The sequence below is a fragment of the Netta rufina genome (assembly GCF_964035555.1).
Source record: "Netta rufina genome assembly, chromosome: 1".
Lineage (NCBI taxonomy): Eukaryota > Metazoa > Chordata > Aves > Anseriformes > Anatidae > Netta > Netta rufina.
In genome coordinates this window covers 56,756,191-56,783,896 of record NC_140123.1, presented here as the reverse complement: position 1 = coordinate 56,783,896, position 27,706 = coordinate 56,756,191, and the positions used below count along the sequence as shown (strand labels likewise).

Below are 27,706 nucleotides of genomic sequence, written 5' to 3'. Positions count from 1 at the left end.
AATTCCATTTTAAATGGAAGTTTCCTCATGGCCAGATTCAACTGTGTTGAAGTTTGAGGAAGGAATAAGAAAATTCCTTTTTCTATTCTAGATTTAGAGAGAATAAAAGTAAATACTTACTAAGATATATCTTTCCTTTTGATGTATTTCACATTACAGTAAAGTTATATCTTCCACTTAACCCTCAAATTCAGTCCTTATATGTACATTTTTAGCTTGCCCTTTAAGTCAATGAGAACTTTCTAAATCAAAATAAAACCACGCTGTAGCCCCAAATATTAAATGTTAGCATGGATTTTAAATGGCAAAATTCGATCAGCAACTTTATAAATATTTACATTTTCCACTTTATACTCATACAGTAATATGTGTAACTTAATTTTTAAATGTTCATAATTGCTTTTTCTGTGGCAGTCATGAAGGTAAATTTGTGGTGAATTACCAAATCAAAAAAGGGCTTTTTCAAGCTAACAGTAGACCTTCATTTCCTCCACAAGTCTTCAAATTAAAGATACTACTATTTTTTCCTCATGCATAGCAAGCATGTCAAGGTATCAAGAACTAAATCCTTTTTCCAGCAGCAGCACCACCTGATGCAAGTCATGCTTATAGACAGATGACCCAGAGAAACCAAACTTCTGCTGAAAGCATTGGTCTCTGTTAACAGCCTGCAGTTCACAGAAGCTTCGTATGGATAAGGAGGGCAAACTTTAATGCTGTGTTACCAAATCTGATCCCAGGTTAAAGTGTAAAATAAGTTTGGAAATTTGTATTCTGTAGTACAAACTATATGTCAGGAAACATCCCCTTTTAGTTGGCACTCATTAAACTGCATGTAAAATACTGCATCCAATTCTGAGTCCAGATGTTAATACACTGGAGTAATGTGAGTTACATGCCACCAAGAGGGCTTGGACTGGAGCACTTGCCCCATGGCTGAAGGAGCAGTGTTTGTTCAGCCTGGAGAAAGGACGGCCTTGGGGATACCTCAGAGCAGCCTGCCAGGGCCTACGAGGATGGTATCTTGAGGATGGAGCTGGGTTCTTTGAGATGTATGAGGGGAGGAGGAAAGACAGCAGACAAGAGGGTCCAACTGGATGTTAAGAAAATTAATTCTTCTCAATGAGGACAGTCGAGCACTGGAACAGGTTGCCCATAAAGGTTGTGCAGTCTCGGTCTTGGGAGGTTTTCAAGGCCCAACTGGATAAAACCCTGGTGTGATCTCATAGCTGAGTTGTTTTCAGCAGATTGGCCAGACAAGGTGGCTTCCCAGGGTCCCTTCCAACCTGAATTGTTCTATCACGTATTATTTTTCCTAGGCCAGTATGTCCATAGAAAAGCTCCGGCACAAAATCACATCTGCTAGCAAATGCTGATTTCTTTTCCTTAGATATATCTGCTATGCTTCACTTTTTGAAAATGTCACTTTTCATTCACGAGATGCTTTCACCACCAGCATAATGCTGCCTAGCAACTTATTCCAACTAATAAACTATAATAGAGGAAGAGACAAAATATGAAGAGTATTATTTGTAAACACATTTATTCCTAAATTGATCTTCTTTTTTTTATTTATTTTATTTTATTAGTTATCAGCTGGCTGCTTGCTATTAAAGACACTAGTTCTGTGAACACTAAAATTAGGTGCTTAAATTTACTGGAATTGCTAATGTTGTTAATGCAGGACGTAAGCACCAGCAGGGCTGCATCCATAATCCTGAGGCCAGCTCCCTAACTGGCTTATTAGTTTTTTGTTGTAAACATCAAATAGATATAATCTAACGGGACTTAATGCAATTTATGCCATATGTTTTCCTTCTGTTTTCTGTGTTATTTTGCTAGGGGTTTTGTTTTTAAAATCCTATTCCATGCCTTTAATGCTATCTTCGCAACAACTGTATTTGCAGGATTACCTCTTTGCTTTCACTAATTTTACAGGCCCCAGGAAGCTATGAGTTTGTCTAATATCACACCAACTACAATCATGTAAAAACGAAACAATAATATACTGAAATTTAGGCTTTTTTTTTTTGGCCCAAGAAGATAAAAATACAGATTGGAACATGGTGACTTCACACACAGAGGCAGTTTCCCAAGTACTTATGAACTTATTTAAGGTATCCCTTTGCTACTTTATGGATGATGCTACTTTGTGAATTTATTTTACCGTGGAGCTCAAAACCCAGCTTTTATTTGGATCTTCAGTAACCTGACAAGGAAGAAGACCACCTAGTTGATGTGACCATTGCTGTAAACTGTGTGGTCAAAAAGAAGTGCGCACCTACTAGGAGAGCTCTGAGATGGACACATAAGTTTCCTTACCAAAATAAACAACTGCCATAGTACTTGATGACCATGCCAAGCAAACAAACAGAAGCAAAAGAAACACAAAGCCAACATCCCAAGCCCTACAGAGCTGCTGCACAGACACACTTCGATGGCATAGTGCTGCTTTCTCCTGCTGCTTCTTGCCCAGCTACTGCTCAGTTTGAGCCCGTAGGAAGCATCCTGGCCTCCTTCGTACTTCCTTCACCCGTTATTCGTCTCGGGGCTCGGTGAACAAAGCCAGCCCCCCACGCCAGAACAGCTGCGAGGGGCCGAGAGGCAGCGGGCTGCATCCCTCTTCCAGGCTGCGCCTTCGCTCTGCGTGAGGACACCGCCGGCCGCCTCGGCCGCCTCTCCCCTCGGCACCTGCCGATGTGAGGCACCCGCCTGGATCTCGGCGGCGATTCTCCCCCACCTTCCCTTCCCATCCCTTTTTTTGCCGCCCCACCCGCCGCCGCTGTTGCCGAGAGACCGAGGGCGGCCGCCGCCGGGGCCCCTCCGCTCCCCGCGACACCCCGGGGCCGGGGCCGGCCCCTCCCGACCGCGCCATGAAGGCGGATGCTGGCGGTAGGTGGGAGGCGGCGGGCGCGGCCGGCTCGGTACGGGGGTCCCCGGCTCCTCCCCGCTCCCTCCCCGGCCCCCCTCCCCCGAGCACCCCGGGAAGACCGCGGCGACAGGGCCCCGGCACCGAGCCCCGGGGGCCGCGGCGGGCCCGGGGCCGGGGGAGCGGCCCTCGGCCTGGGCAAAACGAGCCCGGGATCGGTGCCCGGAGCGGCTCCATCCGGGGGCAGCTGGGGGGGACGCCGGGAGGATGGCCGGGACCCCCCGCGGGTGGTTTTCGGGGGGAGATGCTGACCCCAAGGGAATCTCCCCGGGGTTAACGCGCAGTTTCAAGGGCCTCGGGTCGTTATGTGAATGGAGACCTGCTTATTATTATTATTATTTTAATTATTTTTGTCCACGTCTTTTTGTTCGAGTGCTCCTGACGTCAAAGGCGCGTTTGTAGGAAGAGCTGAGCTTTCTGGTGGCCTTTACCTACGAGCGTGGCTTTTAAGTTAGCTGAGGTTTCTTCAGTTACCCATCCTTGCGTTCAGAGTCACTGATATATAGGAAATATTCACAGTGAGAAAATACAAAGTGTATGCTGTTTGAGTCTTTTGTCTTTCACATCTTCAATTTCCTGGTTCATTGCATTGTCCCTCTTTTCATTTCCTTCTACAGCAGCCTCATCCCACCTGCCCCCTATGTGACCAAAAAAAAAAAAAAGAATACCTATTAAAAATGGACTAATTTTTACTGTATAAATCACAAGAAACTTCAATGGAGGGAGAAAACAAATACCACTTTGAGCTGATCTCTCAGGCTGCTAGAAGACTCTGGCTTTCCGCAACTTCATGAGTATACCTCTGGGAACATTTAGGAACAGCTAGGGGAATCATTTCCTTAACTGTTTTAGCTGGGTGCTGTGTTCTGAAATGAAATATTAAAGCCATAACAATTACCATGTCATTTGTTATGTAGTAATGTAGATCCATAGTCTTTTTGTTTGGCGCGTCTTTTTTTGTTAATCTGAAATGTGGTCCACAACAGATTGTTCCCATTTGATATACATTTCCTGGATATACAACCTTCTAACATACAAACTCTGCTTTGACTTCCACCTTTTGGGCATTGCTGTTACCGTAGACACCATGTGGCATTCATCCAGACCCAGATCATGAGCCACGTAGATCTCGAGCCTGAAACTTTCTCCACGAGAAAGTAGTATCAAGCTGTGTTACAGGCAGTAATAATGGGCTACTGGACCAAATTCTGGAAGAGGTGCAAAGTCACTGATTTTCCAGGATAAGAATCTCTTCTTAAGAAGTGTCATGATGAGCTAGAACTATTATTGGATTCCGGGCTTTGGGGTTTTCCTCCCCTCATGGTATTCAGGCTGTTGAAAACAAAATTTTATCCATGTTTATGAGAAAAAGAGAAGTGTTCACATTCATGAAATAAACTTATTTTTACTGTGTTACTAATTCAGTACTTCCATGGCTGGAGAATTACTTGGTTTTCCTGTAGATTTTGAGCATGAAATCTTTTTTTGAAGTAAAAAGCAAAATCAGCCAAATATGCCAGTTATATGTCAAATCACATTTTAATTCCTTTTCAGTCTTTTTCTGTTCTTCGTTTTATTTGAACCTCCATTTGAAGTTCCATGTATCAGGTTAAGTACTAGTAAATGTCTTATTTTTGATGATACTACCTCTAGACGATGCTTGCAAATTGCATTGTTACTACTTGTTTCTTTTTGTTTTCCTTTATTTTCTATGATCTTTTCGTCTTTCATCCCTGATATTTTTCCCTACTGTGAGAATACTCAGGCAGTGGAACAAGATGCCCAGAGAAATTGTACAATCTCCGTTCTTGGTGGTTTTCAGGACCAGACTGGAGTAACCTGAGTAAACTGTAGGCTTGTCTGACATCTGACTCGAGCACCCTTGGGCAGGAGATTGAACTAAAGACCTTCTGAGTCAGCCTGTGATTCTATGTTCTCAGTTTTCCAGTATAATTTTTCCCAAAAAACTTTCCCAAAGTTTGGCCTTTTGTTCTTGGCCATTACATTCAGTGTTGTGTTTATGGAGATAGCAGTACAATACCAAAGGTTGTGGCTGCAACTTGTGGGAACTGTCCTGCAACAATGAGAGTCTGTATCACAGGCCAACTTTTTTTCTTTTTTTCTTTTTTTTTTTTTTTTAAGAAAAGAAGATGAGAAGGAAGAGTCCTGATTGTGTTTTAAGGATTTCCAGCTTAAAATACATGGGTATTAACAGTTTCTCTGGAAATTCTTAAAGTAGTATATATAAACAGAAGAATTTGGAAAAGGAAAATCATCTAGAATATTCAATTTTTTTAAACAATTACTTTAGTAAAATTGTAACAAGGCTAAAAGTAAATAATCACTGTTTATTTTATTTTTTAATGTATCAATTTAAACTCTGAGAAAAATGTGTATACAAGGTTCTAGGCACTGTAGTGTGTAATTAGTAGTACAACAAAATCCCAGCAACATTAAAATAATCACTTAAGCAGGCATGCTGCCAGCCATCTGCCTACAGAGAAGCTCCTTTCCACCCTTTCGTCTTTCTGGGAAGGGTGCCCTCAACCCTTGCTTTAAAATCCTGCAAACTGTATCTCCTGAAGCATTCATGGGAGGTTAAAGAATGTGGGATCTTTTAAAAAGGGTGGGTTGCTCACTGAATCCTCTTGAAGATTGGTCTTCTCTTGCTTTCACTGGGGGCTACAGTTGCCACTTCGCGATGAGTAGACCACAAAAGCTAATCCCAGAATATTGCTCTTGTAGTTTTTCTAGCATGGTTCTTACTAAGCTCATTGATGCATTTCTTCGTCAGCTTTTAAGGATTTTCATATAGACAACATTGCAGTAGATTAGTCATAATGTAGCAAGTGATAGGTAGGTGGCCTGCCTATTTGTTTGTTTTTAATGCAATTTCTTAATTGAAAAATGTTAAAACACCAAACTTTGTATAAAGATATGAAGTTCATTATCTGTCTTTATCACAATACTGTGAGCATGCATAGGTTCTTCAAACTCGTGTCTTGTGGTTGTGGAAAGGCTTAAACGGATTTGTCCCATGACATTGTGTGGTAGTAGTGGTAGTCTGTATATCTTGTTCATGAGAGCTCTGCCTTTACATGCAATTTGATACTTGATTCTGCCTGCTGATTAGGCCTGAATCATTTTCACTAGGTCTGAGAGGAAGAACTTCATAAGAAGTAAATATGGTGTGACACTGTCCTTAGCTGCAAATAATACGAGACATGTTGGGAGCAAAGAACTAAAGCCTGGACACCTGTCTGTTTTCACACTAGATGCTCTGAACACTGGTGGCCATCAGCAAACATTAAGCTTTCCCTGGCTGTTGGACCCCAGTATGATCTTTTTGGCCAGGGGTCCTGTTAGTATAAACAAGCTGTCACCAGCTGTTCTTTCCTACTTGTATCCAGATGATTTGAAATTGTGAATGCAACTACTTACTAGGGTATTTCTTTCAGTAGACCTTCTTTGTGAAAAATGCTGTTTGTTTTTAATAAGTACTGAAGTTTGATCAGCTATTAGGTGTAAGTTGTATTTAAATTAGTAAGGGAGATCTTTTAGGGCATTTTATCAGATGAAATAACAATACAACATGAAGAGAAAAATTATTGACATAAGCTTTTCTTTGAAACTAGTTATGAGTTAATAACATCCATAGTGGTATGTGCCATGTGATTGTATCAATTGGAATCCTGTCTTTACCCTTATAAACTTAAATATATCTGTACTATAATGTCTATAATTTGCTCACTTCAAATGTTCTGGTACATGAAAGCAAATCCTGAAATACCTTGCACATACACCAAAAAGGAGGGATGGAAGTAAAAGTTGGTACAGCAACAGGGACAGTTTGCTAAGAGGGAAAGGAAAAAGGCTATTGAGATAAAAGAAGGAGAATTTATATTTTTCCTATAACTGTAGTACAGTGAAGAGCAATTTCTTCCTTAACATCATCATGCTATTTGAATGTGTGTCAATGCCCTCCCTCTGCCACTCATTATATATTTGGCAGGCTTTAGATTTTATAGACAGTAAAAAGTTCAAAGCTAATAATTTTCTAACAATTTTAGGAGTCGCTTCGTGTGTCCCAGCTCTGGGAATAGTTGGAATTGGAGCTGACATTTTCAGACAAGAGAGAATTTGCATTGAAGGGAGTTCTTGTAGGTGGCCAGCCATGGGAGGACCTTCAGTCAGTGCTCACACAATCTCAGGTGACAAAGTCAACAGACTGAGACAGAAATATGTTGGAAACCAGACATAGCTGATGCAAAGGATTTGTCTAATTTTTGAACTCTCTCCATAAAACTTAGATGGGTATATCTACTTTATTTTTCTCTTTATTTATTTTTTTTTTTTGGTAAAGTCATTTTTCTACTGCTTTCTTAATCTACCAGAATTTATAAGCACATTTTCTTGAGTTTGTAATAGAGAATGCTTGAGCAGAATATGCTGTATGCAGTGAATTTCTTTTTTCTTTTTTTCTTTTTTTTTTTACAGACAACACACAGATTTCTCAGGTTTTGATGTTGTGTAGGATCAGCTACTTTTTTTTTTTTTTTTTTTTAATTTGTCTTTTGATTTTTGTAGGAAGTGCAAACTTCCATTAGCAGAAGTGTCGTAATGGCTAGTGTGTCTATTCTAGATCTCACAAACTGGGATTAGACTTTCTTCAGACTTTTTCTTTCCCTTAAGTGCACAGTGGGACTTTCTAAATATAATAATATTATAATAATTAATAAATAATTATTATTAATAATAATAACTGGTAAACTCAAGTTTACCAGTTACTGTGCTTGAACAATACTCACATTTAACCATAAGCTGAAAATGTATTGTGATGCTGATATTGTAGTGATCTAGTTTATTGTCTAAAAGTTTAGTTCTGAGATAGTGTAGTAATTGTTGAACATGTTGAAGTTCAGAGGAAGAGAGGGAGAGCAGGCTGACCAAAAAATGGATCAGAAGGGGCACAGTGCATGATTCATATTCTGTTTTCTTCCTGTATTTTTTTATTTTTTTTTTTTTACATCTTAAAATAGGGGAGAGTTTTAAAAGCAAAGAGGCTACTTTCCTGCTTGAGTAGGTTGACACCTGTGCTATAGATTTTCATTGCTATTGTAAAGAAAATGCTCCAAAGAAAAGTGATGTGGGTGTAGCCCTTAAAACTCCATGGTATTTTCTTGTCTCAAAACCTGTCTTTGTCCCGCACCCAGTATTTCTTAAAAACTCCGGAGCTCGAAATATATCCTAGGGAATGCATTAAGCCTTTCATGTTAATAACAGGTTGTGATCAAAGAAAGACCTAACGATGTATGTCGGAATCAATGTGGGAACTGCAGGGGTGGATTTATAGTCAGGGTTAGGGAGGACTGCAGCCTCCCCATTAGCACAGCTTGGTGTGGTGCTCGCTGCACGTCACATGCTGCAAGGAGTGCCTGCACAGCTCCCTTCCTCCCGTTCGTCTTTCAGCTAGTTCCCTCTTAAAAAAAAGGTGCAAAAGGGGTTGTAGGCCACACGTTAAACTTCTTCAAGTATATGGACCAGAGTGCAAAGCACCAGGCCTTGTGTTCTGCTGTAACAGACACATGTAAAGCTGTGGGTTCCCTGGAAAAATGTAAGCAGTGTGAACAACAACAACAACAACAACAACAACAAAATGCATAAAAGCTTCAGAGCAACCTTATTATACTTTTGAATAATAATCTTGCTAAAGACCATTTTCAGAAGATTCTTGACTTGTGGTCTTTATTGTGGTGTGTTTGTCTGTTTGTTTCATGGGCATTTCTGTGCATTTCAAGTAGAGAAATAAACAAGGTGGTTCTTGTATTCCATAAATGTTTATTCTCTTCTGTTAGATTTATATGTATGGCAATTCATTCAAGGCTACTGCATAAAAGGAAGAATTCTGATCTCTTTAGTTGCAACACTTAGGAATGTGAACTGAATCCATTATTAACAGCTAAAGTTCATGTGTCCATATCAATTCCAAAAGTAAAAAAGTTGGTGTCACTGGATAGAAGGGTAGATGTGAATTTCATTGGAAGGATATGGCTCGCCTTCCCACCTATCAGATGTATAAATAAGCAATTATTTGGTAATTGTCTACTCTCTACCCCAAAAGCTTGTTAAAGTGTCATCTTAAACCAAAAACAAAGAAAGAAACAAACAAAAAACAACAACAACAAACAGTAGTGGCTTGTCTATGTTTCATATCCTGAGACTTCTGAGACTTTTTTCATAATTCTCTTATTGTTTGTACTTACCTTATTCAACCTCTATTTATTTTTGTGTATTTTCTTAAGAGTTTATTAGGAAATGCAGAAAATGGAAGCATAAAATTAATATTTTATTGATTGAATAGCTTTTGAGTAACAGTTTACAAACGAACATATGTGCAGGAAACATTTTAGATTTTGTTTTCCAAGGTCTCAAAAAATGCAGCTCCCAAGAAATTGCAGTAAACTTACCACTTTACTAAATGTAGCCATTTTAAATCTTTGTGACCTCAAAAAAATACCAACAGCTCCAAGGATTTGAGAGTTTCTAGTTATGATTTGGTCCAAATAGAGAAAATGGGTCGGTACATTAGGCTTGGAAATAAATAGGAGAAAGCAGTAAAAACTGATCAAGAGAACTGAGTGATGAAATCATTTATGGGAAGGAAGTGGGAGCATGGAGCTCAAGCATGAGTTGAAGGGGCATATGGCTTGTATGGGTATGTTTGCAACCCCTCATTTGTTAGAATATTAATCTATAATGTTCATTTTACAATATTTGCATATATTTAGTGTTACCTTATCAGTTCCACTTCCACTTCGTGCTGTGATTCACTGTCCAACACAAATAAAGGTGTCAGAAGTTGCCCCTTATTTTGTGCCTTTATATCATTTGTGTTTCTTTAAAAAAAAATAAAAATACTGCATAACTTCAGCTCCTTCAGCTGGGATTGCCAGTCTAGGACCTCAACCCTATTGCTTTTGGGTCTGTCCAGACTCAGACCAATGGTCCAGACTTGGCTTTTAAATATTAGGCAGCAGATAGGAGAAAGGTGCGTGCATTCAAGTCATGATGATGACACAAACATCATGCTCAGGAGTTTTAATTTACTGACAGATATGAAAGAGGAAAATCCAAAAACGTCACAGAAGCTTGAAAGGAGGCCTTTACGTATGGAGAGACACCATGGGAGAAAGCACTCTTCTGAAAATAGAGCAAGGGAATTACTGAGATAGGAGCTGACCTCTTGAATCTGAAAGAGGGAAAATAGAGTGGCAGTAGACTCTGAGGGAGTTGGAATAGCATGAATAGGTTGTTTGTCATGATAGCTTAAAGAAAAGACAGCCAGGGATGAATAGGTGCAGAGTGGACTTGAAGCAGTGGCTGGTGTGGTGGAAAGGCCAGTTGAGACAAAGCACCTGGGCACTTCCATACTCTTGAACCTCCTGCTTCTTCCAAAACAGTCTTTCTGTCACTCATGCTGCAGTCATCACCATGCCTTGAGATACCTGATGGTCAACTTGTAGCTTTCAAGTATTTTGTACTAGTTTTGACAAACTTTTTGGAAATATAGTATCACCTATGAACCAGACTTGGTCCAGGGTAAAGGTTCATGACAAGGCCCAAGATCCTGCTTTCTCCTTCCCCCTCACCTTCCTGAAAAAAAAAACATCCCTAAGAGACTGCATTTCATGAAAGACAGTTCTTGTGCAAGTCCAGTGCTCCCTGCTGTGCTGTTACTCCCTGGGAGAGCGCATATTTATCTCTTTGCATTTATTTTGATTCTGAGACTCTTGCCCTGTGTTTGGGGGAAAGTTGATGCTAATATTTAGCTCACCTTGGCTCTCGTAGTGTATCTGGTGGTTGCTGCTTTGAGTACTGAGGTGTGCAGAAGGCTCAGCCTCTGTGCCAGCAATGTTGAAACTCAACCTAATCTTGGGGAAACAGCACATTTTCCTTTGTGCTCCCATGTGCCAACAAAAGCCCCAGAGAAAACCAACTGTCCCACCGTTGGATAGATAATTACTGACATTAAAGAAAGGTATTAGAAAAAATGAATGTTAATAGTAGAAGTAAGTAGCAAAAAGACTTCCAATTTCAGTAAAGAACAATAAAATCTGTTGGCTACTTGGCATTGCCTGTTTGCCTTTGGCTTATTGGGCTTTATATTAGCCTAATATAATAAATTGAAATGTCACCATTAAATTAAATGGCTTCAGGAAATCCATCCAATGATTTCTTTCAGTTTAAGTTCACAGCAATAGCTGCCTTCGCATATTGGTCAAAATTTTCTGCCAGTGCTGCTAAATTGTAGTAATTGGGTTGTATACCTTTATGTAAATTGTTGTAAACTGAGAGTCATGTCAGTGATTTATATAGGCAAGGCTTTTTAATAAAATGAAGATCCTGTTAATAAATACCAAGTCCCTTTGTCATAAACCCTGAATGCTTTAGGTTATTTATAAAGCTGTTCAAAAGGGCATTATAAAATGGTTTCAGTGAATTAATGTCTTTTCTCTCTTTTTTTTTTTTTTTTCTCCCAAGGTGGTTTCATGATCACAGATAACAAAAGTTAACTTCAGGATGCTAAAGAGAAAACAGAGTTCAAGGGTGGAAGCCCAACCAGTTACAGATTTTGGTCCTGATGAATCTTTGTCAGACAATGCAGATATTCTGTGGATTAACAAACCAGTACGTATCTCTTCCTGTAGTCGCTAATTGTAAGTTAAATGTAATTTCTGATGTTGAAATATGACTTCTAAGAATGGTTATGAAATAGGTGTTTGTCAGAGACAAATACCAAGCTGTAGTTGCTGATCTACCAGTTCATTTCTAACAAAAAGTCCAAAACTAAATACGAAGGTGGTTTTTGGTTGTTACAAAGTGATGGGGATGATCAAGCAGTGTTTTTCAACATTCATCTACTGACTGCTTTTTTATTAAGTAGCTATCCTTTCAATGTATCTGTTTCCTAACGTTTATTGAAATTAGAAGTTTGTAAAGTGAACTTTTGAAGAGAATGTCAAAAAGAGCATTTCATTGCTAAAGCACTGGCCAGCAGTTTCATTTTGACTTGAAAGTTTTTACTTTCAAATCTCCCTTTTTACATCCCTTATGAACATAAAAGTGTATTTTGGTTGTTTAGTTTCAAGTTCAGCTCATATTTTTCTAGTATCATTTCACCTACAATGTGCCCTAAAGCAATAGATAGGTGAAGAAGTGTCTGTCAACTTGAAACTGGAGATTGTTTCATTGGGAACAGAGTTATTAACAGAATGTGCTGTATTAAGAAGATACCTTTACCACGTAAAGATGGTTGTTATGATTAAATCACATATTCAGCTGTCAGTGAGCATCCGGGATTCCTGTGTTTTGAATGATTCATGGTTTTGTAGAGAAGGCATTTTTGTTCTTCTCTTAAAGGAGAGCAGAATTCTTTACTTTGTGAAAGCAAAAAGTCAAATATTCTGAAATAAATTAATACATGTTATTGGCATGGCATTCATTTAATTCAACTATCATCTCATTTGCAGTATGAATCCCAGATCTCTAAGATTCACTTCTGAGTTTTAACACCTAAATCATTTACAAGACAACACCCATGAATTAATTATTCATGCTAAATAATTTAAAATAGAATGTTCCTATTGAATGTTGTAATTAGCTCAAAATGTCATTGCAGAAAGATATGCTGAGTTATTTACATATGTTTCTCAGTGCACAGCATTCAGCTTTTGGATGGAATCATTTTTTTTCTTGTCATGCTGGTATAATAGTTGCATATTGCTTAGCAAGTATAATATTAACATTTTACTATGGCAGACAACACATTTATCTATAAGCCACACTTTACTGTTGATGTTATTTCTTTTCAGTTTAAACAAGGTTTGAAACAAGGCGGGTATAAAAGGGACATAAGAAACAATACATCACATGCCTTCCACTTCCAAATTATTAATTTGGGCTGAGAAACAGTAGAGCTATTCAGTTTAGGTCAAATTTCATTACATTTAGGTGAGCATATGGTGAGTGTTAAAACAGGTGGGTTTTCTTACAGCTTCTTCATATTGAAATGTTCGAGTTGGTGTAAATGAGTGTATAATTTTTTTTTGTTTGATGAATTTTATTTTTTTTTGCTTGATGAAATTCTTTTTTTTTTTTTTTTTTCAATAGACATGACCTTATCAGCTCTGATTCATTACACTTGTCTGGCTTTAAAGATGTTTCAGTGGTGTTTTGATATAAAAGAGAAAAAAATCCAATGCTAAACCCAGGTACATTCTACCTTCTCATTAGACCTCCCACTGTGCCTGGCACTGAATATAGCCTTATTAATAAAGACTGTTTTGAGACTGAGACCTAAATAGTCATAGAAATGAACTGTTCTCTTACAGCAACAAAACTTGTTTGGAACAAAAGGGAATCCTGATATTAAGAAGTAGCTTTCTTTGACATAGTCTTTTTATATTTATTCATTTCATAAATGGAAGGATGATTTTAATCCCCGTGCCTCTCTTCATTTTTTGAATTGTGAACTAAAAAAAAAAGTTAAATATAAAATAAGTAAATGAAAAATCAGTTCATCTAAATGTGATTTTTTTTTTCCACAGATATTTTCATTTAATATATTCCCCCAATTTATAACATCAACTAACTCTATTGTCTGCATAAAATAAAAAATACAACAAGTTGTCATTTGAAAATAAATTGGACTGCAAAAACTGCAAAGTAGGAAGGATAGTATCCTGACTCTCAGTTTCCTGGCTCTTGAAACTTGGTTTATGAATTATGCAACCTCCCAAATTAATGAATAATTTATTTTTTGTTTCGTAAAATCAAGAGAGCTTATTTTTGAGATGAAGACCTTAAATACATGGATTATTATGTAAAAGAAAACTGCAAAAGAGTGTTTACAAAAAGTGCCCGTGCAAGTTACGAAGGCTAAATATTTGAGCTGTTTTTGAATATTAAAACAATCTTGCAATGTCTTGGTTTTCTTGTGTTGTTGTTGTGTGTTTTTTTTTCAGTGGGTACACTCATTACTACGAATCTGTGCCATAATCAGTGTTATTTCTGTTTGTATGAACACTCCAAAGACCTTCGAGCATTATCCTCCTCTCCAGTATGTGACATTTGCTCTTGATACTCTATTGATGTTCCTTTATACTGCAGAGATGATAGCAAAAATGCATATCCGTGGCATAGTTAAGGTAAGCATTTTAAAAATATCCTACATGTGCTCAAGAAAATGGATCTGAATATGTTCTAGTGACAATTGATCTTTGTTAACTTCTTACTTTTCTTTTTATGATTGTTTTTAATGGCAAGCAATGCCATGGCATATAAACAGAAAAGACAGGATGAGAAAGATGCAGCTTTGCTACCTATTTAATCCCCCCTAAATTTATTACCAACATTCATAATAATGTTTTCCTTCTAAGGAATGTTTCACATTCAGTTCAGAATGTGTGTTCATGTATGTTCATGTATGTTCAGAAACATACATTTTCACTGTATTATTATAAAAAACAAAAAGCAAAATGAACTGCATATACATTAATAAGAATCTTTTGTAAATGTCTGGAGATGCACATTTGGATATATGACTGATTTTAGTTTCACAAGCCTGAATGTTTTGTTGTGTGGTTATTTTATTTAAATAAGAAAATATATTTTAACAGTGAGCTGAATGAAAAAGCTATCTTGTTTTTCCACATTTTTTTCCTTAATATAAAGAATGCTGGTAAACAAATATTTCTCTTGTCATATGTTTACTGTTGATACTGGACTAACTTTTATTAGTAAATATGATACAACAGAATATCAACCTGCAGAGTTTTTCAGTGGTCATCATTATGTAGTTTTACTTTGCTGATTGTTTCCAGTCTTTAGTGAAAATATATGAATTTGGCTTACATATAGAAAAAAACATCTGTGGTGCTTATCAACAATATAATTTTGTAACTACTGCACAGAGTAGATAATCAGTGTTATCTTTCCCTTTCACTACTGAAAGGTCTTGATGACTCTAGAGACATCTTGGGTTCCACTTCATTCTTAGTTAGTGGGTGGCATTTTTTAATAACTATATTAAAACTTATAACTATATATAATATAACTGCCAAACTAGGCTGTTATATCATCACATATAATGAATATTAATAGCCAAAATTAAAGCAACATTGATGTTAGTATTTAGGAAATTACTGAAATAAGATGATTCTAAGAGAATATTCTCAAGTTGTTTAAAAGCCAAAGCAATCTTTTGTGAAGTGGTATTTCTGGCGTCTGAACTAGTACTTCTGGCCACAGCCTGTACTCTCTTATTCAGAGATGTCCATTAAGCAGGTGAGTACGAGGACACACAAGCTCACAAATAGGGAGGTAGTGACCAGTGTGAGCATTTGAACAGTGCAAGAATAATGAGTTATTATTACAGCTGGTACAGGCTTTGCAAAGAAATGGGCATGTGAATACTAGAGAGAGGAAGTGTAAATTTTGTACAGAGCTTGATTTCTTAGTCTTTGTGTATGGAAATACCAGCTTCATTCACAGTAAGCACCTATGGGCAATGAATAATACTTTGCTGCATATTCTAATGTCTTTCACTGTGTTGTTAATATTTGTATTTTTGTACACATGATGAACTTAGCTTTGAAGCATGTCTGATGAGTCTGTTCTCACAGAATGAATAACTGTCTGGAGTTTGTTCCACTGCCTTGCTCATGTTATACGGGTACAGATGAGAATGCAGTTTATTTGATTTGCACTTTGACATTTTACTCTTTCTTTATTAGATGAAAAATATGGTAAAATAGGTAAGGCACAACCACTGTTATGAAAAGATAGGTTAAATATAAAGCAGCTGTATTTATTGTTATTTTAGCAATTGAGGATTTGCTTACAGTTTAATGTCTTTTAGCATTCATCAGTGGATATATTTACACTGGAATGAAGTGCCTTCACTGGTACTATTCACGGAGTTGCAGAATAATTTAGGTTGGAAAGGACTTCCAGAAGTCATCTAGACCAGCCTGCTGCCCAGAGCAGGTCCAGTTAGATGACATTGCCCATGGCTGTGTCCACATGAATCTCAAACTCCTCCAAGGATGGAGCTTCCACAAGCTCTTTAGGCAGTTTGCTCCAGATTTCTTGCATCCTCATGCAAGAAATATTTTTTCCTGATAACTAACCAGAATTTTCTGAGTTTCAACTTGGTATATTGCTTCTTGTGTTACCATTTTGTACCTCCAAGAAGAGTTTGGGTCCATCTTTGTATTTTGATGATGCAGCTGTGGACAGCAGCAAGGTCTCCCACTCACCTTCTCTTTTGAAGTCTGAACAGTGTCTCTCACCCTCTACTCCTGCATCATGTGCTCCAGCTCCCCAACCTCTTTGGTGGTCCTCTGCTGGACTAGCACAATTTCCTTTCTGTGTTTCTTGCACTGGGGAGCCCAAACCTGGACTTAGCTCAAAACTGGAGTTGTGGATGTGGTCTTAGAAGTGCTGATTAAAGGGAAAGGATGACTTCACCAGACCTGCTGCCTATGCTATTAATGTGAGTAGAGCCTAACTGTAGGAGAACAATTTGGGCTTGTATTATGTACAGTAAACTTCATAAAACGGTAATAGAATAGGATTAGCCTTAACTTGTTTCAACTGTCAAATTAGAACTTTTTGAACATGCTATCCGAGTGTTTCTTTGAATGCTAATCAATGAATAATCCATTTTTAGTGAATTATTTGACTCGCTCTTGGGGTTATTGATTCTAAGGAAAATATTGGTTCTATTGTTAGTATTGTAATTCTACCAAGAAAGTAATGATCCATGGACTTACAAAGATAGTAGCAATCAAAGTAAAATACGGCACTGTTTAAAAGCCTATTAACATTTGTTAAAGATATTTGTATATGAAACGTCTTTATAGAAGGGAATTTGTTTATGAACTGTGGTTCTAATTTAAGTGCACTCAATACTTTTCATAGAATCACAGAATGGTTTGGTTTGGAAGGGACCTTAAAGATCATCTAGTTCCAACTCCTCTGCCATGGGCAGGGACACCTCCTACCAGACTTGAACACCTCCCACTTGGTCTTGAACACTTCTAGTAATTTTAGGTTAAAGAATCATACACTGCTATGTGATTCTACTGAATTTTACCATCAATCAGGATTTCTGTAAAGGCCCTTGGGTTTGAAATGCTAACAAACTTTTGAACCTTGACTAATGCAAAATTTTAGTCCAGAGAGAAATCTAATTTATGGAGAAGGTACTACCCACTTAAGTCTCAATTAATAACAATGTGAGTATAGCTGAGCTAAGAAGATTTTTGAAAATATTAAGTCATGTCTAATTAACACCTTCTGAGGAGAAGTTTTAAATTTCCTTCCTCTGATTCCCAGGGGGTTTTAGAAAAAGAAAGTAGTTTCTGAGAAATCTAGCCTTTCCTCTGTAAAAAGTTTCTCTTTACCTATGTGAACTAAGTGGCAAAATAAAGTGATACATCCATCAAAGTGCTTTATTACCCCGAAAGGAAAGTTAAACTGAAATGTTGCTGTGACATTGTGCCTTTTATTACTCTTGTTTCCTCCTGAATAATTCTTAGTGTGCTAGCAAAGTCTATTTAAATTTAGGGCTGCCTATACCTTGTGAGTAATGGTTGTTGCTTGTTCCGTTTGACAAGACAATTGATTCAGTCAGGGGACTTTCTGAATTACAAAGGCACTGCTCATATTCATATCCACCACTTACAAAGAAAATATACACTGACATGCATTTAGGCAAGGGGCATGAAATACAGACATTAAAGAAACCAGAAGATGATAGTATAGGAAATATATGCTATAGGATCTGAGGTGCTTTTTTTTTTTTTTCAAAAGAGCATATAGATATTTATTACCACTATTATACAGTATTTGCTTCTAATTGGTGTTACACTAGATTGACTCTTTTAGAAGAATTAAAATGGGCATAAAGGTGCAGTCTAATGGATTGTATTCTGTATATAGGCAATACTTGGGAAGAAATGACTGAAGGGCTTGAGATGATATTCATATTATAGTTTTGGGGATAATAGGCTATTTCTACTTGTCATAATTTTAAACAGATGCTAATAACATGTCTGTCTTTACCGTAGAAATTCACCTCTGAAAAATGAAATACAGGACATAATTTCTTACTAACTGAGGTCTTCTAAAACACAAAATTCTAGGATAGTCTTCTATAATGTGGCCAGCCAACATTAATAAAATATATGCACAAACATCAAACCAGCTTGTAATGGTTTGTAAGAATTAGACCAAAACAGTTTTTTTTTGTTTGTTTGGTTTTTTTGTGTGTTTTGTTTTGTTTGTTGTTGTTTTTTTGTTTGTTTGTTTTTTTGTTTTTTTTTTACAATATACTTTGATACTTGTATTCTAAATTATGTTCTAAACTGAAGGATGAAGGTCTATGTTAGAAATCTCTGTCAAATAATATGAAACTTCAGGAGAATACCGTGTACACACTATTAAATCTATTTCAGATAGATTTGAAATAGAGACTAGAGAATAACTTTCAGGAATAATGCCTGGCCTCCAGCTAAATATTTTGATGACATTAGAAGATAGGTGTTGATTACTTAGTCAAGTAAGTTATTCAAATAGTTTAAAAAGAAAGTATGGTCACTCACTGTTTTGATTTATGCATAACCTATTAAGGTTTTATGAGCAAATAATTTTTAAGATGGATTTCAGTCATGAAAATTTGTTGTAATAAATACAACAATATTTGAATATTGTTTTTAAAAAAGTATTGTCTTTCTAGATATGCATGTTTTCATATTTAAAGATTCTTTTTTGTGCAAACTTTATGTGTAAATCTCACATTTTAAAGATTTTAAAGTAATGTAAATTCTGTGAATTAATAGATGTGACTTACCCACATGAATATTTTTGTAGAAATAACAAAGGAAATATGTTAGCAGATGCCCACCAAATTGTAACATGTTTTAAAAAGACCTAATATTTTAGAATTTAAAAATTCTGATTTCTTTGAAAGTCATTGAAGAGATGAAAAATATTAATGGTAAATATCACAGACATTCTACACATTAAAAAAGCTACGGATTGTGTGAACCAAAAGGGACATTTTTATAAAACTGTGAATACGGTTCTTTTACAGTTAGTACATACATATTACTTCTTTATCTCAAATCTAGAAACATTAATATAAAGGACAGCTCTGCTTCAGGGGTGACTGAAAGTAAAAATTAGGGCCAGGATATCTCTTTGACTTGTTAAAACATCAAAATGTGATATGCAAGCAAAGACAGGGTGTTAAAGCATAGAATCCATGGAATTTAACAAAATCAGATGAATGTGAATTTTAGGAATAGGAATGTTTTAATTGAATGAAATCAAACTTCTCTTTGTAATCATTGCTGTCAATAGAGTCAAAACAGTAGCTATCACTGTCATGGACAGAAGGTTTCCCAGTCTCATGGTGTCCAACCTCATCGTTCGGTCAGCTCAGTGAAGAATTCAGACGTGTTTCAAGAGATTGCTTAATTAAATTTTGGTTCTGATCCTCTCATTTAAGATCGTCTTCATGGTGAAATGTTTTCCACAGCTACGCTTAGGTACATCTGCTCAGAAAAAATACAGGCTAAATCATAGTCTCCTGAAACACAAAGTTCCATTAGTACTCAGGTGGCCAAGTAACACTCTGTCTTATCAGAGATTTAGCAGAAGTCAGGGATGTCTTTTATGATGGTACAGTGAACAGTGATAGGTTTTGTTATCATTCAGACTCTCACAGAATTTATTTACTTCTTTGGCAATCAGCTTTTTATGTTCTAAGTAGCATTTTATTTGATCAGAAATGTTACTCGATGTTAATTGGAGTTTATCAGGACACATAAAATAAGGTGATTGCCAGAATATCCAGATTATGCAGATTTGCAGACCTAGGTAAATTGAGGTAAGTGACTAACCTCTGATCTGTTGGAATCAAGAAACTGGGACTGTTACAATGAGCTGAAAATTATCTTATTTTCTGCAACCACTGATTTAGATTTGTATAAAAAATCCAGAAATTAAACATTGTGCGCTACCATAATATATATATATATATTTTTTCTGTGAGTGAAATTAGTTTTCTAACGAATGAAGGCATTTTTTTGCCACCATATTCCCACACTATGTATTAATGTATAAAATGTAATAAATTTAGTGCAATAGTAAAAGTTACTGAATTCAATTTCACATCTCTTAAATTCAGAATTACACTTCCTTCAATTGATCATAGATTTTGAGTTTTATTTCTCAGACTGTAAGTATTGTTCAGTGGTTCTTTGGTTCTGATTTATTTTGTGTCTCAGGCTCCTTGGTCAGAAAGAGCCCTGCTATAAATCAGCTGTGTCAAGGAATATTAAAACTGTTTAAAAGAAAGCAGATCAGTCTCCCCCACTGTATCTTGAATAAGTTTTGAATTGTGCTCCCCATTATACGTAGTTTGTGTCATCTTTGTAACTTACTGATTGATTGGCAGGATTCTGAGAGCACCATGAATTCACTAATGTTTGTAGCTGCTGAAAATAGTTTGTGAATGAACTTGTAAACTCACTGACAAGACTTGCAGTCCTGTCGAAATGAAGCTCACATTTTATATGCTGCTCAAATGTCACTTATGAATATGGCTGTATGTGTATTACATAGGTCTGTTCACTGGTTCAGGGAAAGTTTCCAAAATGATCTGCACATTGGAAAAGGAGGTGGGGTGGAATTGTAGATAGAGAATTGAAAGATAAGTCTGAAACATTAAACAGACGTGGTACTGGCTCAGCATTACTCTTAGAAAAGAAAGCAGGAACCCTAACCTCAGATGGAAGGACTTGGTATTTCTTTTAATGTGTGATACAAAAATTATCTTTTGCTTTCTAATAAACTGTCTTCCAAAAGTCATATCACATGGGAATGAGCAAGGTAGGGATACCTTACTTTAAAGGTATATTTTCTTTATTAGAAGTTTTTACTTTCAGACTTTGTATGAAGAGAGAGAAAAATACTTCAGGTAGACTGCTTGCATTAGACATAATTACCCTGTTGGCATTTTAAATTACCAAAGAGGAAAATGTGCCAAAGTCTGAGAAGGTTCGAGGAAACTGTCTAGGTTGCAGAAGAATTCATGTCCATGGCAAGAAAAAGAAACCAAGGAACAGATGTCTCTGCTGACAGTTCTGCCTTTAGGGAACAAGAGACGAATGGAGATGGTTTCACTCCATGGACACTGTAAGGGTATGTGGAATTATCTTCACTATATCCCATACTCACTGCAATTTCTAATTGCAATCACAATGGTATTACAAAATCTACGCTGAAATCTTGTTGTGACAAGCAGGCATGGTTTACTCTGTCCCTCTGCTAAAAGAGTAACACTTCGAAATAGAAGGTGTGAGAGTTCTCTCTCTTCTGTCTGTTAAAAAAGTGTAGTTGTCACCTAATTTAGTACCATCATGCTGAAAATAAGAAATCTTATACAGAATTTAATAGAAATGTCTTTCTTTTTGCTGTGTACTTGTGACACATGCCAGCTAACAAAGGAGATTATAGAAAGTCGGAAGTAATGGTCCATGACATTTTCCCTATTGTTAAATCAATTACATTCACAGCAAAACTTTTGTACTGACTAAAGAAGTTGCGAATTGGATTTGTCAGACTTTGTTTCAGTAGCAATGGATGCCATTCACCGACTTCAGTATTCTTGCAAGAGTCTGAAGGAAATAGTTGCATCATTAGCTTTCAGCACTGCAAATTCATACAGGAGCTTAAACAAAGCCTGATCTTCTCCCAGCTCCATCACAGATAGGCTGGAGCTGTTTCCCTCGTTAAGTAGTACAGCCAGGATCCCTCCTTAACTGAAATCAATGGCTTTCAGCATGTCACATGTTCCCAGGCAGCATTAGCTCTGTGAGGACAGCACGTTTTCGTCATCATTTTTCTGACGGGTGCTTTGGTTGCTGTAGTTGCTATCTGTCAGCTCCAGGTGAGAAAAGCATGGACAGAGCCGGCTGGAGCCTTATCTGAGCCGTGTGGACTCGCTGTTATATTTGGTTCTCTGCAAACACACAGCTTTCCTCCTCCAGTACAGGCAGCGTGAGGTGGAGCAGGCACTTCCACAAGGTAATGAAATACTCTGGTTGCCATGATCAAAGCTGGGATCTGCCATGGTTTCCAGGGGCAGCTGATGGCCACTTGCCCACTCTTTCCTTTTTTCCATCATCTTTGCTTGTATGAAACAGTTTTCACTTCTTAGTTTTAGGGCTTAAAATAGAAACACATTTAGTAGGACTCGTCAAAGCTAATTTGAGGGTCTGCAGTAATTAGCTGTTTGTGTCCAAAATAGACTCTTCTGAAAGGTAATTCATCTGACCTGTTTTTCTCCATTGACTATAAAGGAAGCTTAAGGGTAACAAGTCTGGATGGTAGCACCTAGCCTTTAGGTATCTCACAGTGAGGGGTTAATGTAACTCATTATTTAGAAATTTGTTGTTAATGGACAAAGGGCACTACAGAAAATATCCAGACAGCTGGGTGCCAGCTTCTTCTTTAACTCCATGCCATTAACTCATTTATGCTTAAATGAGTTTCTTCCATAATCATCCTCATTCAGAAGTTTTTGAGTTATGGATTACTTATGTGTACTATACCTTATTGCAAGGACCTTTTTTAACCTTCTTTTCAGTATTTCTAATATTAAGCAATCCACCTTCAGCTAACAAGAATGGAGAGATTACAAAATGAATGTAATCCTTCTGATAAATGATGGAAATGCTGATTGAATTATAGTGAAACACTGTCAGCTTGCTCACCAGCTTTTAATAACTTGGTCAGGTCAGTCTGTGCTGTGTTACAGACTGAAAACAGAAGATGGAAATTCCAAAATTAATGTTCTCTGTGTCTTTAGATAAGCTGTATACTCCATGGCATACAAATGAGTTGAGGATCGGGAAGTTGTGTCATTTTCAAAGGTCAGGTAATAAAACAGAAGATAAGGTTCCTGTCATCCCGTGTCAGCACACTCTGATGGCTTGTGATGCCTGGTGGTGAGAGCTCAGTCGCAGGACGTGCACATCACAAATGGGAGCAAAAGCTCAACCTGGAAGGCAGGGATACAACCAGCGGAATCACTGGTGGGGATGAGAAAATGCTGAGATGCTTTGATTAAAGTGTAATTCGGCAGAGGGGAAAAAATAGAGAGAACTGCTTGCCCTTCACAGTAAAAAATCTCACAAAGCAAACATGAAAGAAAGATCCAGTTAACCTGAGATTTGAGTTTCCCCTTTGACTCTATGACTTGGGACTATAAGTTGAATATTATTTGTCCTTAAGAATAAATTATTTTACAGATGTATATTAAAAATCAGAATTCAGTACTATGTATAATGCTGTTGGAAACCTAGATGTGTAGTACAGGCCCTATGTTAGTCTGTTCTGGCAAACTGTATATTATTGCAAATTGTCTTGGCATTAAAAATACTGGAATATCCAGTTAAACATCTGTGGCAGCTGTGATCAATAGTCCTCAAATGTTATTTCATGACACTTTTGATATCCATTACTAGAATAAGACTTTCAGTCCTGTGTTCATCTGTTGCTGTCTTGCTAAGCACGTCTGTCCATTGCAAGGACATCAGTTCCCAGTCTATTGGGATCCTGTTGCTAGCAAAATGCCCTGATGCTGTTTCCAGTCACAGGAAATTAAAAAAATTAAAACTGATTATCATGGGGAAAACAAATAAGAAGTTGCCTGCAGCATGCTGCCAGGTCAGTGTCACTGCTTGTGGGCCAGGGAAGGGTAGAGACCACTGCTCTAGAATATACGCACCTGTTTCTATGGTTACTTGTGCCTGTTTTTGTCGGAGTGTTTATTACAGGAACGTAATGACTCATTACACAGTGGGGCTTTTTGCACAATTTTTACGTTTGAGTATTAGAAAATCAAAGGCATTTAAATTACTTGCTGAACTTACAAGGGCAGTATTTCTAAAATAAAAATGGCAAATTCTCGAACCAGTCAATGGGTGACAGAAATTTTTAGTGAGAAATTATTTGGGAGTATGGATTAACATACATGTCCAGTGTATTTAGTGACTTGCCACAATGATCATAATTTAACTTCGAAGTTGCTAAAAAAAAACAAAAAAGAAAAAAACTAACTTTCATAATATATTTTAAAATGCTCTTTCAATATACAGACCAATTAGATGGACAAAACTACAAAACTTTACTTTTCAGTGATGTTATTTTTTCCCTTTTTTATAGCAATCTCGAGGATTATTTTACTCTTTTTATTCATGAAAGCAGCTATCATCAAGGCACGCTGCTAGTCTATCAGTTCATATCAGGATAGAATGATACAAATACGGGGATAGCAGTGAAATCAGCATACTGACTAACATTTTATGTATTCAGGTCAGATGAAAGTGAACTTTATCCCTAATGTGCCATTCTGTGTTGCAACTTGCATTTTCAGAGAAATGTGCTATAATTAAACAATATCTTTTTTATTATTATTTTATGCACATTTCTGTCTTTAATTCGAGGGAATAAAAGAAGCCATCAAGAAAAATCATAATGACATCCAAATCCCTATGGAAGTGAATAAGACCATTTCTGTGAAGCTGTACTTCCATTAAAAAAAAAAAAAAATAAAAAAAAAATGGGAGGGTTTTAAGGTAGTAAGCTGAATGAAAAAAAAAAAATCATTTCAGAGTATAGTGTTCACTGCCACTAATGAGAATTTTGAAAATACTGTTTTCTTATGGTTATACTAAGATTATCATTTCCATAAACTTTTTCTGGTCTTTTAGCATAAAATGGCTTCATCAGCTTTTAATAATGTTAATTACCAAATAATAAAATCCTCTGTCTGAAAATTGCCTCCTCCTTATCTACCCCAGCTTTCATCATTGTGGTTCTTTTTTGTTGAGGGAGATCTGCGAATGATGGCTATAAATGTGGGGTTTGTGATGTGAGATCAGACCATTTGCATATCAAGTCTCTTGGCACAATGTCCCAGCAATATCTGATGATTCAAAGTGTGAGCTTTCACCTTGAAACGTCGCATCCAAACCGGCACATTGCATCCACTGTGAACTGGGAGCTGTGGGAGGGCAGGATCCTGCTGGCTAAAGCAGCTGTCTTGTTACCAAACACTTCAGCACAAGAGCATTTAACACTCATCACCCTCTCAAGGCTTCAGAGTGCTTCCAAACACGCACGTGGAGCTGGATGTAGAACTGGAGTCTGCCCCAAAGAACTGGCATCTTGAGGAGGTTGTCCTAGAGGCACAGAGTCAGAGCCAAGTCTGAACTGGAAAGGACCTATGGAGATTGCAGCAACCTCCAACTGAAAGCAGGGCCTTCAGTTGTGTTTTCCAGGGGCCTGTGAAACTGTCTTGAATATTTCCAGGAAGGGGAGTGCTAGCACACATCTGGGCAGCCTGTTCCAACGTTTAATCATTCTCACAGTGTAGATTTTTTTTCCTATGTACTTCCTGGAAACAGTGATTGCAGTTCCATTGAAGGGGAATTGTATTAATACTGCTCCTGATTACCCACTTTCAGAGTTGGTGAACCATTAAGACATCCAAGTGAGCCGAATCAGCTCGTAAGGCCATACTTACGGCACTGGATACAGTTCGCTAATGAGCAGATGGAGAGGGAAATGAAATTCAGGCTTTCTGTGTAGTAACCCATGAAATCTCTCTGCAGGGCATGTTTGCACTCAACAGCTGTGGTGGAGTGGTGTCCTGAGAAAGCAGCCGTGTAATACACCTGTGGAGCTCCTACATGTTCTGTAGCCATACCTGCTGTTGGGCATTGATAGGAACATGTTAGTCCTCTGTGACTATATGGTATGACAGTGCCTGGCAGTTCTGGATGTTGGACTCTCTGAATTACTTATCCTTCAGCTGAATTGAGGTGCCATCTGCTGATTTTGTTTATGAGGGAGGTGTGTTGGGCTATTTCTTTCCAAAAGGAACTGGGGGTGCTGATCAATGCCTACCTAAACATGAGCCGGCAGTGTGCTGAGGTGGCCAAGAAGGCCAACGGCATCCTGGCTTGTATCAGGAATAGTGTAGCCAGCAGGACCAAGGAGGTGATTGTCCCCCTGTACTCTGCTCTGGTGAGGCAGCACCTCAAGTACTGTGTTCAGCTTTGGGTTCCTCAGTAAAAGGACATCAAGGCCCTGGAGCATGTCCAGAGAAGGGCCATGAAGCTGGTGAAGGACCTGGAACACAAGTCTTGTGAGGAGTAGCTGAGGGAACTGGAGTGGTTTGGTCTGGAGAAGAGGAGGCTCAGGGGAGACCTCATTGCTCTCTACAGCTACCTGAGAGGAAGCTAGGCGGAGCTGGAGGTCAGCCTCTTCTCACAGCTAGCTAGCTATAGGACTAGAAGGATTAGTCTCAAGTTGCACTGGGGGAGGTTTAGCTTGGAAATGAGGAGACATTTCTTCTCAGAAAGAGCAGTCAGGCATTGGGATGGGTTGCCCAGGGAGTCCCTGGGGGTGTTCAAGGAAAGGTTGGACATGGTGCTTAAGGACATGGTTCAGTGGGTGACGTTGGTGGTAGGGGAATGGTTGGACCAGATGGTCTTGGAGGTCTTTTCCAACCTTAATGATTCTGTGATTCTATGATTGTTCTGTGGAAATGGTCAGTCGCTTTGAAGCTTTTTGTACTTGAGGAAAAGAGCATTGTGTAATGTTTTCATGTCTGTTTCTGTGTTGTGTTTTTAAATTTTCATCATCAGTTTTGTTTTAAAACAGCATTTGTTAACTCCTCTCAGGTTTTTGTATGTTTTACAGCAAATATGGTTACAGGATTTTTAGCAAGTAAAATAGTCCTTGTGTGTGTATTTCAAAGTCTTGTTTCTTAGTTCACTATACATACATGTATTGTTTCTTCCTTTTGCAAATTCCCTATTGCCATTTGTTCATGACATAGGTCACTGAGTCAAATGAAACTGAACTGCATTTTTTATTGTCTTTCTCTGAACAGCCCAATAAAAATTCTATTTCCAATTATTTTTTTTCTTTTGTTTTGTTTTATTGTTTTTATTTTTATTTTGGCTGTCAGTAGCAGCAAGTGAGATGATGAATGGTAGAGCTCAAAAACCTCCCATTACAATATAAAAAGTGAAGTACTAAGTTTGGTGAAATTAATTACATAAATTAACAAAATTCAAACCTTAAAAATGCATCTGAGACTTTTTTAATGAATGAATTGGTCTTACATTTTCATGGGTAATATCTGAAATAATCAGAAAATCTCAACTAATCCCCTTTATATCTTTTTAAAAATTATTTATTTTATTTTATGGCAAATGATGAAGTAGTCTTTCTGTAGTGATTATAGCTTTTTTTTTTTTTTTTTTTTTGTAATGGTAGATTGGAACTGTGTGCGTTCTATGTCTGTAACATATATAGAGTCACCTTGTAATTCAAAGGACAGCAAGAGCTGTGCTTCCATTTTTTATAAATAGAGTAGCTTTGTTTTGTTTGTTGTAACATCAACACATTTTTTCCAAGATTTTTCTAGTATAGAATACAAGATTACTGTACATAGTACATTACGTGTTATCACAGAGGTAAATCATGCACTAAGTGATGTGTTGGAAGCATTTGATGATGGAGCAATTCAGTGCAATACACACGTAGGTACAAATTGAACTTGTGTAACTCCATGATGATAAAGTAATACTACACCCACTATAAACATTTAGAGTTACATTTCACAAT

At 37.4% G+C, this 27,706-nt stretch overlaps 1 protein-coding gene across 2 annotated transcripts in view; it reads left to right on the top strand.

The window, feature by feature from the left end:
• Positions 1–11,509: 11,509 nt before the first annotated feature.
• Positions 11,510–27,706, top strand: part of NALCN (sodium leak channel, non-selective) — a gene marked incomplete at both ends in the record, with an annotated part of 218,699 nt that continues 202,502 nt past the window's right edge. For both annotated transcript variants that reach the window (XM_084305464.1, XM_084305463.1), the window contains 2 exons: positions 11,510–11,617; positions 13,954–14,136. In XM_084305464.1, coding sequence (XP_084161590.1) covers positions 11,510–11,617; positions 13,954–14,136 — 291 coding nt within the window. The remainder of the gene's footprint in view (positions 11,618–13,953; positions 14,137–27,706) is intronic.